The 18,271-nt window shown below is 40.4% G+C and overlaps 1 protein-coding gene across 2 annotated transcripts in view; it reads right to left on the reverse strand.

Moving 5' to 3' along the window:
• specc1 (sperm antigen with calponin homology and coiled-coil domains 1) overlaps positions 1-18,271 on the reverse strand; it is a 63,855-nt gene that overhangs the window by 38,064 nt on the left and 7,520 nt on the right. For both annotated transcript variants that reach the window (XM_054754061.1, XM_054754060.1), the window contains exons 2-3: positions 11,570-11,742; positions 11,369-11,504 (exon numbers count right to left, since the gene is read on the reverse strand). In XM_054754061.1, coding sequence (XP_054610036.1) covers positions 11,369-11,504; positions 11,570-11,719 — 286 coding nt within the window. In that variant the 5' untranslated portion in view covers positions 11,720-11,742. The remainder of the gene's footprint in view (positions 1-11,368; positions 11,505-11,569; positions 11,743-18,271) is intronic.

The raw sequence follows: 18,271 nt of genomic DNA on the forward strand, positions 1-18,271 counted from the left end.
TAGCTTCATTGGTGACTCTAAATTGTCCATAGGTATGAATGTGAGTGTGAATGGTTGTTTGTCTACACTTGCCCTGCGATTGGGTGGCGACCAGTTCAGGGAGTACCCCGCCTCTCGCCCAAAGTCAGCTGGGATAGGCTCCAGCATACCCGCAACCCTAGTCAGGATAATCGGCATAGAAAATAGATGGACGGAGATACACCGTGCTTATTTTGCAAAACTGAGGGAACTGCAGCGGGAAAGCTGGCAATTGACACAGCTCAGAGCTCTAGAGGGCTCTAACAATGGTAAAAATCATAACCACCAGATCAAAAACACAACTAAAATATTCCATTTATTAATATTGAATTCTACTTCATAGATATTCGCTTATCGCGGTCAGGTCTGGAACCAATTAAGCATGATGATATTGCGAGGGATAGACAGTAGTTCAGGCAAATGGTGGTCAATGGTGGTCACACCAGATACTGACTGTTTTCGCAACAACAACCAAAAGGCTATTACAATGTCACTGAAAACATTTGATACACATCCAAAGCTTGTATTTTGAACCATCTGGGCAAATAAATCCAATAACTTGACGTTGTATTGCTGCTATACTTGCGGCAACCAAGAAAAAAAAACTCTGGCATTCCAAAGACAACATAATAAAATACTCCACTGGTCCCCAACTTAGGCTACTTTGAAATATTACAGCTCCTATCAAACCATGCCTATTTGACCACGAGAAAGTCCGTACAACCTAATTTACCTCACTAGACAAAAACGTTTAAACTTTTCATTTTTTGGGGCCCACACTGTTGCAATAGGCAAAACAGCAGTCCTGAAAATAGAAACACTGTTAATGGACTATAATTTAGTGTCAATTCATCAACAGCTGACAGCATGCTGACCACAGACTACAGTGTTAGCTGGCTAGCGAGTGTGGAGACAGAAAGGCTCAGTGCTTGTGATGATGACTTATCACTGTAGCACAAAGCTTACACTATCACCAGCCATCACACAGTACAGGAAAGGCTCTCTATGCAAGACCACAACTTTACTATGCTATACTACAGTATAGCAGTACATACTGTACTATGTTTTCAGTTAACGTTGAACATTTACGGCAACATTTTTGCTTCAGTTAGCGTACAATATGGCAGGCATTTTGTCGTGTTATTAATAAACTGCGTGAGTCCAACTGTGTTCTCAATGTATTTTTATCACAAAACATCCTTAGCTTGCTAACAAAACGGCAAGCACAATCGTAAGTCCACCATGTTGTCACCCGTCTATGATGTCATCAGCGGTTGACTCTCAAAAGTTAACACATTTTTATAGATTTACAATTATGGTCTTACAAGCATAAAACTATTTAAATGAATATAAATGAGGAATTAACGAACACTGAAGGTACTTTTCATTGAAGACGTGACACGATGTGGCAGCGACATTAAGACCACATTCATGTTTTGTCAGGAGTCATTTCTTAATTTCAATAGTGTTTCTCCCCTTCTTTATCAAAATGCTGGCACTTTTGGCTCTACTTTGGGTTAGTAAGGTGAGAAACACTTGAATTCAACAAATATCTCATGGCAAAACAATAATAGAGGTCAAGAGTCGGACTGGGGTGAATATTCTGATATTATGTTGGCTAGTCGTCAAAGCGTACTTCTGGTCATGTGACGGCAACGGGTCGGTGACGTCCTCCTTTCTGAAAAACAGCGGTTTGGCCATCTACACCAAAACCACAAGCCGGTGTTTTTCAGGGCGGCCCAGAAAGCAATTTCCATGTGGGTGAGAGGCTGAAACCATCAAACACTTTGACCTTTTCACCTGACAACGTTTCCATGTGGATAGAAGAAATTTAAGTATAGTGTAGCATATAGTATAGCAGATAGTATAGTATATTACATAGTATAGTATATTATATAGTATAGTATATTATATAGCATAGTATATAGTATAGCATATAGTATATTATATAGTATAGTATAGCATATAGTATAGTATATTACATAGTATAGTATATTATATAGCATAGTATATAGTATAGCATAGCATATAGTATATTATATAGTATAGTATATTACAAAGTATAGTATATAGTATACTATAGTATATTATATAGTATAGTATAGTATATTATATAGTATAGTATATAGTCTAGCATAGTACAGTATATAGTACTGTATATAGTATAGCATACAGTATAATATGTAGTATAGCAGATAGTGTAGTATATTATATAGTATAGTATATTATATAGCATAGTATATAGTATAGCATATAGTATATTATATAGTATAGTATAGCATATAGTATAGTATATTACATAGTATAGTATATTATATAGTATAGTATATTATATAGCATAGTATATAGTATAGCATATAGTATATTATATAGTATAGTATAGCATATAGTATAGTATATTACATAGTATAGTATATTATATAGTATAGTATATTATATAGCATAGTATATAGTATAGCATATAGTATATTATATAGTATAGTATATTACATAGTATAGTATATTATATAGTATTGTATATTATATAGCATAGTATATAGTATAGCATATAGTATAGCATAGCATATAGTATATTATATAGTATAGTATATTACAAAGTATAGTATATAGTATACTATAGTATATTATATAGTATAGTATATTATATAGTATAGTATATAGTCTAGCATAGTACAGTATATAGTACTGTACATAGTATAGCATACAGTATAATATGTAGTATAGCAGATAGTATAGTATATTATATTATATAGTAAAGTATATAGTCTAGCATAGTACAGTATATAGTACTGTATATAGTATAGCATACAGTATATGTAGTATAGCAGATAGTATAGTATATTATATAGTATAGTATATTATATAGCATAGAGTATATTATATAGTATAGTATAGCATATAGTATAGCATAGCATATAGTATATTATATAGTATAGTATAGCATATAGTATAGCATAGCATATAGTATATTATATAGTATAGTATATTATGTAGTATAGTATATAGTATAGCATAGTACAGTATATAGTACTGTATATAGTATAGCATACAGTATAATATGTGGTATAGCAGATAGTATAGTAGTATAGTATAGTATAGTATATAATATATAGTATATATATAGTATATTATACTATATACAATAGTATATTATATAGCATAGTATATAGTATAGCATATAGTATATAGTATAGCATATAGTATAGCATACAGTATATTATATAGTATAGTATATTACATAGTATAGTATATAATATATTATATAGTATAGTATATAGTATAGCATACAGTATAACATATAGTGTAGTATAGCAGATAGTATAGTATAGTATAGTATAGTATAGTATAGTATAGTATAGTATAGTGTATGTACTAACTGGTTAGCTAATGGACTAACTGGTTAGAGTAATGGGTCTGCAAAAAACAAATGCCACATCACTGATTGTTTTTAAAACATGCTACTGAGGTGTGTGTGTGTGTGTGTGCCACTATCTTTACTTCTAGTTGAGTTTGTAGGCGTTTGCTGCTGTTTGCATAAGAGGAGACAACGAGGCACATCTTCACTAAATATGGCAGAGCACATAGAACTTGCCGTAGATGTTGTTTACTACAGAAATGTTTTGCCGTGTTCTTGACATGGGCCTGACACCACAGAGTGAGAGCATTTTGCTTCAAAAAGCCCTTGTGACGAGCAATAAGTTGCAGCTGAGAGCAGGGGTGTCACAAGATCTCGCGAGATTAAACCCTGACAAGAAAAAAAAGTGTCTTGTGGGCGCTAGGCCTGGGATGATAATAAATTCATGAATTCATCCCGCAATAAATGAAAATGAAGTGCATAATCAACATGTTTTCCTCCAAACAGGCAGGAAGAGAGTTCACTCTGTGCATTGCTTTCAGCACCTTGACACGTTTGTTCCATAGAACAACGGCATGAACGGAGTGAGCCCTTCTGTCACTCATCCAGTCTCTTTGTCTCAGTGGGTGGAGGCGGGGCCGCTAGCATAACACACAGTTCAGGAGAGTGTAATGTCGTAGAAAGTAAATTAGTGGATTGCAATATATCGTCATCTATTTTGGATATTTTTTCATTGTACTTTTCTTAAAAGTAATGTTAAAATCTCGTCTCGTCACGTCTCGTCTCGTCGACCCAATCTCATGTATGGCCTTGTCTCGTGACCCCCCCGCTGAGTGATCTTGTGCAGGCACATTGGGCTCAAGGCAGTGGGAGGATGCAAGACAGACTGATGATCATCTTATGCTGATTCTCAGACTAATTTCATGTGAGCCAAATCCTCGTTGCTGCATAGAGATGTCCTGAAGACAGCCATGCTCACATAATTCACGTCACAAGAACAGACCTTACAAACATTTCAGGGCTTTCCATGGGTTGCCATTATCAGCACTCGTGTGAAACACATGACATGTTAGTCGGCTCCAGTCTAAGCACACAAACACCAACAGCGGCAGACAAACGTACAACAGAAGCAGACCTGTCTCGGTTTCCTCCTGTCTCCCCGCTTGGTTCCCCATGTTGGTCCAATCCCCGACTCCCACAGAAGACTAATCCAACAATCCGTGGCTGCGGGGGAGTGATGTATGTGTGTGGGGGGTGTCAGCGGGGTCGCATTTGTTCAGCATCCACAATCACCGCCACTCAGTCACAGCCAGGGAGAACCAGAAGGAATATCCAATTCTTCCTATTCTTCTTTCCCACTACAGGTCTTCTTTTATGCAGGACTGTATCTCCATGTGTGTGTGTGCATGTGTGTTTCTGATGCAGACTACGTGTCCCGTCAGTGAGTGGCTGCCAGTGTGTGTCAAGGCACCAGAGTGTGCACGTCCTCCGCAAGGGTGACAGTATGGTACGACGACGGGCGGGTCGTATGCACGTCATTATTGCTGTGAATCAGGAGGCGTGGCTTCACACGCTGCACTCGCATATTTACACACCTCTCCTGCCGCCGCTGCTGCTGCTCTCCAACCATTACTCCTCCTGTCAGGACCAGCAGATTACTGGCAGTATTCATTCCCCACATCCGTAGGCTGATTTTAGCATTCAGCAGTGCTTCAGAGAGAAGCCAAATGGGAATGTTGTATAACCTGTTATTTTCTTACATAAGCCTCTCTTTTTGGAAGCACCCTTTCTGTTGTATTTGTAATAAGAATCACACTATCACGGTTTTACAAATATATTTATTAATAAATCATTCTGGTTTGTGGTTGAATACGGCCTATTAGTAAAAAAAAAAAAAAACATATGCATATTTAAAGTATTAAGAAGACCCATTCAAATTGTAATATGCTGCATTCTACATCGGTCAATAGGTGGCAGTAGGTGAACCATACCAGCCCACGCATGATTGCTGGAGCAACAGGCTTTTACAACAACAACAACAACAACAACAACATGGGATAATGTTGCGGCCATAATCCAGCTCAAACTCAATTTGGACCCCCGAAATCACTTCCTGTCCTTACGCCTGGAACACACTGAAGTTTATTTCGAACACGTCAAAAAAAAAAAAAAAATTTAAATGAGATACAACAGTAAAATAAACAGTAACGTGCCAAAAAAAAGACAGTGAGGTAAACCGTCCATCACTCAAATAAGAAAATCATCTCACTAAATAGAATTGTTACAAAAAAAGCTTTGCCAAAACACCCACCAACTAAGTGAAATGAAAAATAAATAGACAACTTCCAAAAAAAAAAAAGTCAGTAGTTTACAGAACTAAGACTGTGCACATATTCTGTACTGCAGTCAGGCTGTAGCTTGGACTTGACTTCCAAACACTCTTTTACACACACACACACACACACACACACACACACACACACACACACATACACACGCACACTTTATCACACTCTTAGTCTTAGTCTGGCGACTTTACAAGCGTGGAAGTACGACACGGTGGGTCTTTCAACATTCGATACATATTCGATACTTCTGCCATTTGAGGAAATGTTGAAACCAAGACTGGTAGTAAACACAACCACGTATGAAATAGAACCTTTTCATTCCTATAGTACTTCTTAATACTTCATCCTTTATTTGAATGGTTTGATTATTTTACTAATTATCTTTTTTTTATTCATGCATCAGATTGGACTATGAAACTCCTTAGTCAAAGACCGCCCTTCTAAGCAGCAAACAGGTGCTTGTTCTTGGTCGTTTTCTGCCCACCATCAGCTTGGCCAGCCAACCTAACAAACTCTTTTACTTCCGTCCACCTCTCTTTCAGATGCTGCTTTTCCCTCCACTTGGATGAGCACAACAAACATTTCCCTAATTCCGCTAACAATCTTCTCCTCACCACAGGACCTCCATCTCTTTCAAGATGTGTCAATGCCTATCTTCCATGCATTTGTATGGACTGAAGGGTCACAAGTGTACTGCAATACATAACAGCACTATACTGTACTTTCAGCCTTAAAGGGAAAAGTGTTGGCCATCATCCACAATCCTTATGAGACATGAACACACGTCTTTCTCTTTTCTGTGCCTTCTAAAGATATAAAAACAGCTAAAAAGAGACAGCTAAGAATGCATGTAATGGGATGCACCTATTCTGCCTATAAAGCCTTCTGAAAAAAAAAACCCTCCAAAAAGCACCAAGAAGGCACCATTTCCATAATGTGAGCTGCATATGAACCAAGCTACACCAACATTGTTATTATTATTCTTATTAACATTGTTACGCCAAAGAACTACGTTACTGGTGTAGTGACACCTCACCACACCACAGCTAGCGAGCTACTAGCCGGCTAGTGACTAGCTCCACCACACACTCGCTCATAATGCCTCAGACCACTAGCCAAAGGTAACGCTACATATTGGAGCGGCCGCCGCTATGTGTAGCGTTCCTTTTTATGTTGCTATGTGAAATCAATGCATCCAGGAAGGTAGTTCCCAAAATACTACAAATATTCCATGTTATGATGAATGTACCTGTTACTACAAGTAGATGTCCACAGCATGGATAGAAAATGACCAAAGGTTTTTTTTAATAGGTGGAATAGGTGTGTCCCATGACATGCATTGATGAGCTGCTTATTTTTTTATCCGTTTTTATACTGTATCTTTAGAAGGCACAGAAAAGAGAAAGACGTGTGTGTTCATGTCTCACATAAGGATTGTGGGCAAAATTCCCCCAAAAAGAGCAGTTTTCCTTTAATGTCACAGTTTAAACAGGACCAGGTGTGTGTTTTAGTTTCAAAAGAGAACACATTCTGGCTTTTTACACTGTATGCATAACAAACAAGACAACAATACCTGTATAATACCTGTATATGGACAGAGTAGTATTTGTGGTTGGAATGTTGCACGGCCATCAAAACCAAAAAGTCATCTTCATGTGGAAGCACGTCTTTCTACTGCTCGTGTCAGTTGGGGTCCGTCATGGCTGACAGCGTGTGCAAATCGAGGGATCCCAGTGGACTCAGGCGTATGTGACTAATTCATCTGACAGATATGAGAGTCCCAAGTCCCATACATTTCCTCTTCTTCTTCCAGTCTAGTAAACCGGCACACACGGACAGATGAGCTACAGCCGAGTCTGGTACATCACATGTATTTCATAAAACCCAAATACACTCCCAGTCAATACTATTCCTGGTTCAAATAAGCTCATCTGTTTGTCTCTCAACTTACTTTAATTGCAGGTAAACTGGTACAGGAAATGTTTCCAATAGAACAATTTATAACTAGAAAACTAGAACTACATCAAAGAATGTAAATAAATGCTAGCAGTGAAAGTAAGTGGCAAAGGGTGCATTCAATGTACTGGCTATATGTACCCTTAGCAGGCTTGTTATTTATAGGGTGGGACAGTCTATGGCCTTATGTCTCTTTGCCTTGCACGCCCCACAGGGACTCCCCCTCCTATGAAAGCTTTACTCAATTATAGATGAATCTTTTAAATAAGTCATCAGCTTTAACCCATTGTCTGACAGCGTGGTAGAATCCTATTTGGACTGGTTAGTGCATCATGCTGTGAGCCAGCAGGTATCCTTAGAAGAAACCAGGAACCCCTTTGGTTGACCTAACCTCCTCTGCGACTAAGCGTTGGGAGTGTTTAAGAGCAAAAGTGAAGCTCTGTAAATGCTGGGATTACTATTTTTACACACTTTTAGAAGGACTATTGCACTCTTTATGGAATCATCCACAATCCTTATGTGAGGCAGGAACACACACGTCTCTCTTTTCTGTGCCTTCTAAAGATAAAAAACAGATAGAAAGAGACAGCTCAGTAGTGCACCTAGGCCGCCTAGAAAGACCACTATGAAAACACCTCCGAAAAGGTTTTATGGTTTTCTATCCATGCTGTGAGCATGTAGTAACACGTACATTCATGACAACATGGAACATTGACTAGTTTGGTTCTTTTAAGCATTACTGGAACTTCAAAGTACAAAGTAAAGTGGTGCATTGATTCCACATAGCAACGTCGTAAAAAGGAACGTCCACACCTAGCGTTAACGTTTACAAACTCAGAAATAAAAACCCAGTGGTGGTGTCAGGTCCAGCATGTTTCTTTCTGTGTACTAAGTATCCCACGGACACCTGCGGCTTATAGGCCAGTGCGGTGCAGCCTAGCTGTATATATGTGCACATTTTTTATTTCCTCTTTAAATGTAGTGGGTGCAGGGCACAGTATATACTGGTGCGCCTGATCATCTAGAATTCACGGTACACCACAATGTAAACTGGACTCATTGTGCCCAATTAGCCCCTTTTCCTCCCCGGTGTCATGTGACCCATTAGTGTTAACTCTCTCAGGTCATGGGAAATTCAACATGGCACCTCATGGCAAAGAACTCATGAAAGAACCATCATACCTATATGCCTATATGCCTACAGCTGGGGTGCCCATTACGTACATCGCCAAGGTAGTTTGGGTCCATGCCGTACACGTGACTTTGTAGTCAGCTGACATTAAGCTCCCCTCCTGATTCGCTCTTGCTCCCCTGCGGCGTTTCAAGCTACACACAGAGATGCAACTTCCATCTTGATGATTGTGATTATGGATGAACCAAGTGAGCGGTAAGGTAAGGTAAGGTAAGGTAAGGTAAGGTAAGGTGCGTATATGGATAACAAGAGTTATGTGTTGACTTGTAGCGGCTAGTTATGCAGAAAGAAAAGTGTATCGTTTGATGGCTTTGCTTGGCCTCATCAACTCCACTACAGAAATCAGTGTTTTCTACACATGCGCTTCTTAAACTATGATTTCTTTATACGAGACCTTTTGAATGTGTTTCCTTGACTTGGGCTGCATTGTCTTTTGCGTCATCATTTTCATTTCCTGCATATGGGTAATGATTGATAGCAAATGCTAACTGGACGTAATACATGAAGTGTGTGTCCCAATGAACATTAGGTAGCTTCTCAACACCTCACAACTCAATCCACATTTCCAAATGAGGAGCTACAGAATATTAACAGATCATGGAAAAATGATCCCATGCCAATCATTAAGCAGATTAGCGTTTGGTGATGAAAGTTACAGCCACAGATACGTCCTTTAATGCATTACATTCCCCTTGTGTAAATACTACAGGCAGTACAGGCTTGCCTTAGTATTGAGTGAAGCAGGTTCAGTGATGATTGCCACTGATGACTGATGACTTGGCTGACTTTTCAGGGTTGTATACGTGTCGCATACGTGTGATGCCCATTGATGTGTCTCAACGCAGCAGGCCTGATGATGTTGAACAAAAGCACCTGCTCTACACTAGCAAGCAAGTTCAATGGACAAATATTCAGATTTATTAATGTCTTGTAGTCCGTGATGCAATGCCAGAAAATTCATTCTGACGAAATACCTGAGAGTGACGACACAATGATTGACATGAGGAAAAAAAAGTCTGAATCCACTCAAATGGAGCCTATCATGCTGTTTTTCTTCCATTGCAATGAAAAGTAACGTTAATAAGAAACAAGCGCATGAAACAGATTAGCAGCTTCAATATTCCCTTACGTTACACACTGAAAGAGGCACTTCTCTTTATGATACAGAATTATTTAGCAAGACGCCTTCCCTTGATGATCATTAGTGGGGAGAAGCTGGTTCACGAAACTAGGCCAACGTGAGCATCTCTTCCTGCTCTCGTGCCCAAAACAAGACTTTGTGTCTAAGCTTTCTCTTTCACAAGTGAGGCCATGGTTTCTCAGCTGGTTTGAAGTCTCAAGCCAATTATGTTTGCTTCCGCACAACAGCCCTCAGAGGAAGAAGTGCATTGGAGCTCAGCGTCCAAACACTGATAGGGTGAGCCGCTATTAGCACAAACACATTTGCTGGCTCTCATCAGGATTTTCGCAAATTTATGCTGTGGTGGAAAAAAAAAACTGAGCTTTGAGCATTTTTCCATGTTTACTAAAAGGTATCATTTTAGACCAGACATCTGCTTTGTGTGTATGAAAATGGAAAGTAGACGCTCCTAATAATAATAATAATCATAATAATAATAACTTTCCTTGGCTCGTAGTCCTAATCCAGCTAAAACTCAACTCTGAACTCCCAACATCACTTCCTGTCCACACATCCGGAAGACATTTATTGCAACACACACAAGCATGAGTCTTATTCATCTTCCCTACAGTATGATAAATGGCATATTTTCTCTTATTATATCTACTATCTTGGGTAATGGGAGTGTAAAGGTGACTGTGACGTGCTATTTCATGTCTAGAGGGCTCGAATAATGTTAAAAACTGTATTTAGAAGGTTGTAAACAGGTTTTCCATGCACTAACTACAAAAATATTTAACTTATAAATAAGGAATCCTACTTTGCTGAAATTCACTTATCACGGTCGGGTGGGTCTAGAAACAATGAATCACGATAAATGAGGGACTACTTAATATATAGCCATAAATAAAATACCCATATTCATGATCAATGAATGTGATGAATGAACAACATGTATGAAATGATGACCTCTTCATGGTGAATCATGTTTGATATTTTGTCAGTCTTTCTGTTTTGTGTCTGTCATCAGCATTGTCAGTGTGTGATAACTTCTAACTTATGGTTTTAAAAAGAAAACATTTACTTTTACCATGTTTGACAGTAAAAACTGTTGGTACAGCTATGCAAATGGCTGAGGAGCAGAAATAATGTCTTCAGTCTCTTAGTTATGGGAAAGAAATCCAAACATTGTACCACCTGCACCCCAAAATGTAAACATGCTCTCTGGCTGCTCTGTATGACTGAAGTGTTGTGGCCCTCTAGTGGCCTGCAGCGGGTACTTCTACTTTTTACATTTTGCATGACAAAAACATTCCAGGAATGTTTGTTCTCTCATTTCCCAACTTATCAGACACAAGATCTGAGATGCAGTCCCTTACCAGACAGACTACGGGGGCGGGCGTCAGCAAAATCTGAGATGGCTCCCGTGGTCACAGTCTTCTTCATGCGTGAGCCGGAGGCAGCGGCTCCCAGCGCAGGCTTTGTCAGAGCATCATCACTGCTCGCTCGTTTAAGCTACAAACAAACTGTTAGTACCCATGAGGATGGCATTTTAAGTAAGCAAGGTTGGGGGGCCTCACCCTGCTGAGACGCTGATCCGAGGCCAGCGTGTTGGATGACCTGGAAGTCCTCATGTTTAAGGAGGAAAAAGAGACTGAAGAGGCCTGCTTTGCCCGCTCCTGGAGCCCCGCCTTGGGCAGCCCCAACTTGGTGGCGCCCGTTTTCATCATGGCTGTGCTACAGTTGACAACAGCTGTAGAAAAAAACAAACAAACTGTAAAATCATTGAAAAATGTTTGCTTAAAGATAAAACATAAATGTTGCCAACATTTCAATTGACTTGCATTGCCTTTTAAATGGGGCTTTCAAAAATAGTGCTTTACTATTTACTAGGTTAAACCTTTTAGCGTAATTAACGCATGCACACCTTTTGAAGCCACCCCTCTCTGTTATGACGACATGCGGGGGCACACTCGCGTCTCCACAGAGACTGACGCTCTACAAGAACCTTATTGTGACCTGAACACATCGATTCCAGCACCATATATGTATCTCCAACTCACAAATCACCACTCTAGTCCTCCTCGGAACAGCACTTCCTCATTGTCACTCCACCTCAGCACAACAATTTTTTTTTTATTTTTTTTAAATAATTGCCTATTTTTTGGGCCTGGCAGTCAGGAGACCTTGGAATTGTCCTAACTTCTCCCCCTTATACGGCACCCATGGCCAATAGCATTCATCATAAATCAATTGAAAAAATGACAGTTAATCCATGTGATCGGTTTGGTATCAGACGATGAGCAGTATCGGAATCTGCAGCATAAAACCCTAATTGGAGCATCCCTAGTAAATATCCTTTGATTTCCTCTCAAAAAGATATTCTCTCTCACACACACACACACACACACACACACACACACACACACACACACACACACACACACACACACACACACACACATCAGCTTTGTCATCCACATTTTTCCTCTTTTCTGCTAAATTGCAGCCCAAACGGCCGCTGTCCGTCTTGGGCAGGAGTACCCGTCATGTCGATTGCATAAACATCACTTTGTAGATGTCACATGACGTTAGTCAGCTGACACTAAGCTTCATGCTGATTCGCTGTTGCTCCCTCGCGGCAAAAATTAAGTGTTGAGCAGACGTCTCAAGCTACACACGGAGATGCAATTTTCATTAATATTATTATTATCTAATTATGTATAACAAAAGTTATGCGTTGACTCACTAGTTATGCAGAAAAAAAGTGAACAGTTTGATGGCTTTGCTTGGCGTCCTGAATTCCACTATGGAAATGTGTGTTTTCTACGCTATTTTTTCATAATGAATTGGAAAATGTGTCCATTGCTGAAAAGCTTTTTCATATGTTGTCTTGGCTTTGGCTGCATTGTCTTTTGCATTGCCATTTTCATTTCTTGTACATCGGTAATGTTTGATAGCACATGCCAACTGGACGTGATACATGAACGCACTGACATATTACTCAGGTTATGTGTCATATCTTTATTGCTATATTGAATTGAATTGTCAATTATTTGTGAATGGTATCAATTATGTTGATTAGCTGTAAACTGAATGTGAAATATTAAACATTAGTATTTAGTATAGTAGTTTCCAAGTTGACCAATTCAAGATGTTATATTTACAGTACAGTGTACTGTACAACTCCACACAGTGTCACATCCAGAAGTTCTCTGATGACACAGCCATTGTTGGTTGTGTTTCGGAGGGGAATGATCTGGAATACAGGACGGTCATCAGGGACTTTGTCAGCTGGAGTGAGCTTAACCAGCTACAACTCAACACCAGCAAGACAAAGGAGATGATCATTAACTTCCAGAGGAAAACATCCCACTTCACACCGGTGAACATCCAGGAAGCGGACATAGAGTTGGTAGACAGCTACAAATTCCTGGGTGTTCACCTTACCAACAAACTGGACTGGTCCGTCAACACCCACGCCCTCTACAAGAAGGGCCAGAGTCGCCTCCACCTGCTGAGGAGACTGAGGTCCTTTGGTGTGTGCAGGACTCTCTTACGGACCTTCTATGACTCTGTGGTGGCCTCAGCCATCTTCTATGCTGTGGGCTGCTGGAGAGGGGGCAGCACGGACAGGGACAGGAGCAGGAACAATAGACTGATCAGGAGAGCGAGCTCTGTCCTGGACGGTCCTCTGGACTCCGTGGAGGAAGTGGGGGAGAGAAGGATGTTGGCTAAGCTGACATCCATCATGGACAACACCTCTCACCCGCTACATGACACTGTGGGTTCCTTTAGCAGCTCCTTCAGCAGCAGACTGTTACACCCACGGTGTAAGAAGGAGAGGTTCCGCAGGTCCTTCATACCGACCGCTATCAGGCTCTACAACACCTGAACCATTTTGTATTCACTATGTCTATGCATTCTTTACTTGTGTATTTTGCTTGCTGCTGTAACAGATGAATTTCCCTGCTGTGGGATTAATAAAGTACTACTACTACTACTACTACAGCATGTAGTAAGAGGGGTGGGGGCATAGCTGGGTAGATCCCAGTGGAACGGCTGAGTTATTGATCCCGGATACTGACCTTGAAGTGGGAGTAAGCCTTTGGAAGAAGAAGAGCTACCCTGACAGTGGACTGCAGCCATAAATAACCTACGTAGTTCTCTTCTCTATTTTCATTTACTGTAAGCTGCAAGTTCTGCACAATGGATGAGAGCAAGGAAAAAGGTAACACAGATTATTTAGCACATTTGTTTGCTTGTGCCAGTACTTCTCTGATCAGACTAAGAATACACTGTTTACTGTCACGAGAGCCTTGGAAGAGCATCACATCACGGCTCAGTAGTCCAACCGATGTGATGATGATTCTTTTCAAATGAAATACTGCTAGGAATCATCCTTCTAAAAAAGCTAAATTAGTCACTTTTATGCTCTGAGTGACTGCAAGGCATTTTTAACAAAACAGAATTCTGAAATACGACCTTACCAAAACCATCTGCAGCGGTATGAGGCCAACTCCTGTGGAGCCAAAACTGCGTCCCCATTTACTTAATGGCAGTTGTCACGAAGACAACAACCTTAGATTAGCCAAAAGCTCAGCTACAGTGTTAGAAAGAGATCAAGGAAGTGACACAAAACGCTACCAGACGTGAGGACATCCATTTTGAACAAGACATACAGTATGTGTTTGTGTAATAGGATGTAGTGGTGGAAGAAGATGAGAAGAGTGGTGAGCAAGCGACAGCACTTATCTTCTTGGGCGTGGTTGAAGCGATCTCACACAGCAGATCTGAGAAGTGTGGCTTGTGTGTAGGCAGGGTGACTCTAAATTGTCCATAGGTATGAATGGGAGTGTGAATGCTCGTCATTGCTACATGTGCCCTGCCATTGGCTGCCCACCAGTCCAGGGTGTACCCCACCTCTCACTCAAAGTCAGCTGGGATAGGCTCCAGCATGCCCCCGTGACCTGAGTGAGGATAAGCGGCATAGAAAATGAATGTACCCCCTGCAATTTGCCTGTGTACCACTAGGGGTGCGCGCACCCCTGGTTGGGAATCCCTGGTCTAAACAAGGGGTGTCCAGAGCCAGAGTGTGGCCCTCGTTTGTTTTTCTCCCCTCAGCCTTCAGCTGCATGGAGCCAGACATGGCATGTCCAAGATGATAGAGTGAAAAGAACTTCTCCTCACATTCAGTGTGGAAGTGGTAAGTTTTTGGCTTCTTTGTCCTTCTTCCCCACTCTGTTTTAAACCCTTCCTTAAGTTTAGAATACAGTAAATCAATTGACTGAGCTGGCTAATGCTTAAAGCCACGGCTGGCTCTTGTGTCCCTGCAGTGATCCCGTAGCCTGCGCATTACAGTTGAGCAACGTGGGGTAAACAAAAAATAACAGCAGAGTAAAATGTGCCTATAGGGTTGTTATTTCATGTCTACAGGTCTTTAATAATGGTAAAGATTGTATTTAGAAAGTCAAACAGGATTTCTATACTCCAATTGTAAAAAAAAGTTCCATTTATTAATACTGATTCCTACTTCACAGAAATAGGATCTGGAAGCAATTAACCACCATAAACGAGCGATGATCGTATGCCTCGTACTGTCAAGAAATTATTTTTAAATTCAGTTTTACTCGTTAAGAAACAATTAGAGACATACATTGTACAATATTATAGTTACAATAGTAGTAGTAATAGTAATAGTTACACAACATCATGTCCTGTCCAAGCTGGACAATGTGAGTGTACTGACATGTGGGGCAGCACCCACTGCTGGATTAATAGATGCAGTTCTCTTTTCACCCTGAACATAGTGGCGTCAAAGCACCTTCTATTTAAGTTATCGTCAAAGAAATCACTTAGAATTTAAAGCTCTACACCAAACCATCATCAATGCTGAACAAACCAACATCCTAAATAGTGTTTCAGCTTGTCATCATGCCTTCCACATCCGTTCTTGTCTTCCTGTCTAGCCAAACTGATAGTAAGGTTAACGTGTAACGTTGTGATATTATACGCTCAGTGACTCAAGGACACGGTTTCTCTGCAGACATGTACACTCCTGGCAGAATAACTGCTAGCAGATGTTTGCAATTAATTAGGACAAGCTACGCATCCTTCACATTTTCATGTTACAATGTTACTTGATGGTTGGCAATCCAGTGATTTATCCCAAATAAACCCCTTTGTCCATTTCCAGCTTTAAACCACCAGAAATGAAAACTATGGAATAGAATGGATTTAAATGTACTGAGGGGATAAGCAATACGAAAAGTCTTATTTACTACTGAACGATGTCCAAGAGTCCTTCTTTACATGGTGCACCCGCAAAACCAAATACACCCCCTGATCCAAAAATGTTAACACAAAACACTTGTCATATCATTTCACATGGAGAAAATCAATTAGGGGGCGGGACGGCTCAGGTGGTGGAGTGGTCATCTCCCAACCTGAAGGTTGTGGGTTCCATTCTCCCTCCTCCTGTGAAAAATGCATTACAAACACACTTGTACTCACACTACATACTGGGATTTATAGAACCGGTTTAAAGTCCAAAATCATCTGTTTGAGGTGTTTACAATTGCTGACAAATTCTCTTTGATGTGAGGGTGGGTCACTCTGGAGGGGTCTGAATTTGATGTTCTTCCATTATGGTAATTTAGATCCCACATCCTACGGCATGCCAAGGCTGTAGCATGTGGGTAGAAAGAAGACTGCGCTCTGGCCTGGAATGAAACAGGCCTTAGACTGTGGCAAGAGGCTATATTTGTTCTTGCCACACCCCTATTCCACTACAAATCTCTTCCTTCCAACTGGGCTACACAAAGTTGACAGGATCTGATCAACACACTCATAGCACTTTTATTTATTTATTTATTTATTTGTATTATTTATTTATTTGTATTAATGTCTCTTCTGTTGTTGTTGCTTAATTTATTGGTATTTATGTTTCTTATGTTCTTATTCTTTCTTGTGTGTTCTTTTCTTGGGAGAATGAACAGAATAAGAATTTCATTGCATAGTATAACTGCCTGTTTTACTATGCATATGACAATAAAACTCTTGAATCTTGAAAGGCTAATGCCAACTGGACATTCAAAATATCCCAACGTGCATTGGCCGCGCTGATCACGAATGTGGGGTAACAACACACGTAGGAGTCCGAAAAAAAAAAAAGGACATTTTGGCCAAACCTTTCCACGAGCAAAGCGTACAAAAAAGACACCTTGGCCTTATTGACGACGCATGAAGACGTAAGTTTGTTTTGCAACCTGAAAAAACACAAGCACCCGTGGTGTTTGACATGACAAAAAACCTCTGAAAGGCTTGAGATGGCAGTTTTGCGTCCATCAGAAGCCCCAATTCATTGCCCAGCCCTACCAAAGAACATTTGCTTCCACTCTTCCACTCTCACACACACACACACACCAGCTCAAATTGGCAGAACTATTAGCATGAATGCTGTCTGAGTTGCTCCCACATTTCTTCTCTCCAGGAAAAGACCTGAGTCAGACTCTCCTCTTCCACAGCTTGGCTCCACGGGCTGTGAAAGGCAACGTACAACGCAAGCACCATGTTGGTGATTGCGCTGAGTGGGTGGTTTTACACGACTTTTTCCAGCATGACTGCAACTACAATCCAGGGTATCTACATTCTAACGGTGTATTTACTAAGTACATAGTGACAGGAATAACTACTTCCTGCTTTCTATGTTCATGCCGTCGCTCCTGCCGCCACATTCTATTGGCTCTTGATGGAAACATTTGACAAGAATTACCTATTAAACAGTGACAATTTGCTGGTGTGAAGCTAATATGCTGTCTTATTTGAACCACAATACCATAGCAGTACCTGAACAGCCAGTCAATCCAAATTGTTGCTGGTGAAGACTTGAATGTGATATAGTAGAATGAGATGAATATCAAATAGAATATAAGAAAAGCACTTGCCATACCAGACCAGCACAGTAATCAAAGTGTTCCACGTCATGTACTGTACTGTATGTTGTATATGAAGTCAGCATCTGTACAGCACTTGGGTCCCAGGAGGTGGTCTCCTGCCATGAGCTCGATGTGCTGCGAGACAGTTTCAGCTCCTTTTACATGTTCCCTTTTAATCTGGGGGGGATGTGAAACTGATGCATAACTTCACACAAAACTCTTCTCCCAAAATCATAACCACGGAAGCTGCAGCGTGCGACCATTTATGAGAACCGTATGCAAAGGCACCATCCCAACCGCTGTAGTGCAACTTCAGTTGATTTGCATAGCGAGATGATACTACTG

The sequence above is a fragment of the Dunckerocampus dactyliophorus genome, chromosome 16 (assembly GCF_027744805.1).
Source record: "Dunckerocampus dactyliophorus isolate RoL2022-P2 chromosome 16, RoL_Ddac_1.1, whole genome shotgun sequence".
NCBI classification, from domain to species: Eukaryota; Metazoa; Chordata; class Actinopteri; order Syngnathiformes; family Syngnathidae; genus Dunckerocampus; species Dunckerocampus dactyliophorus.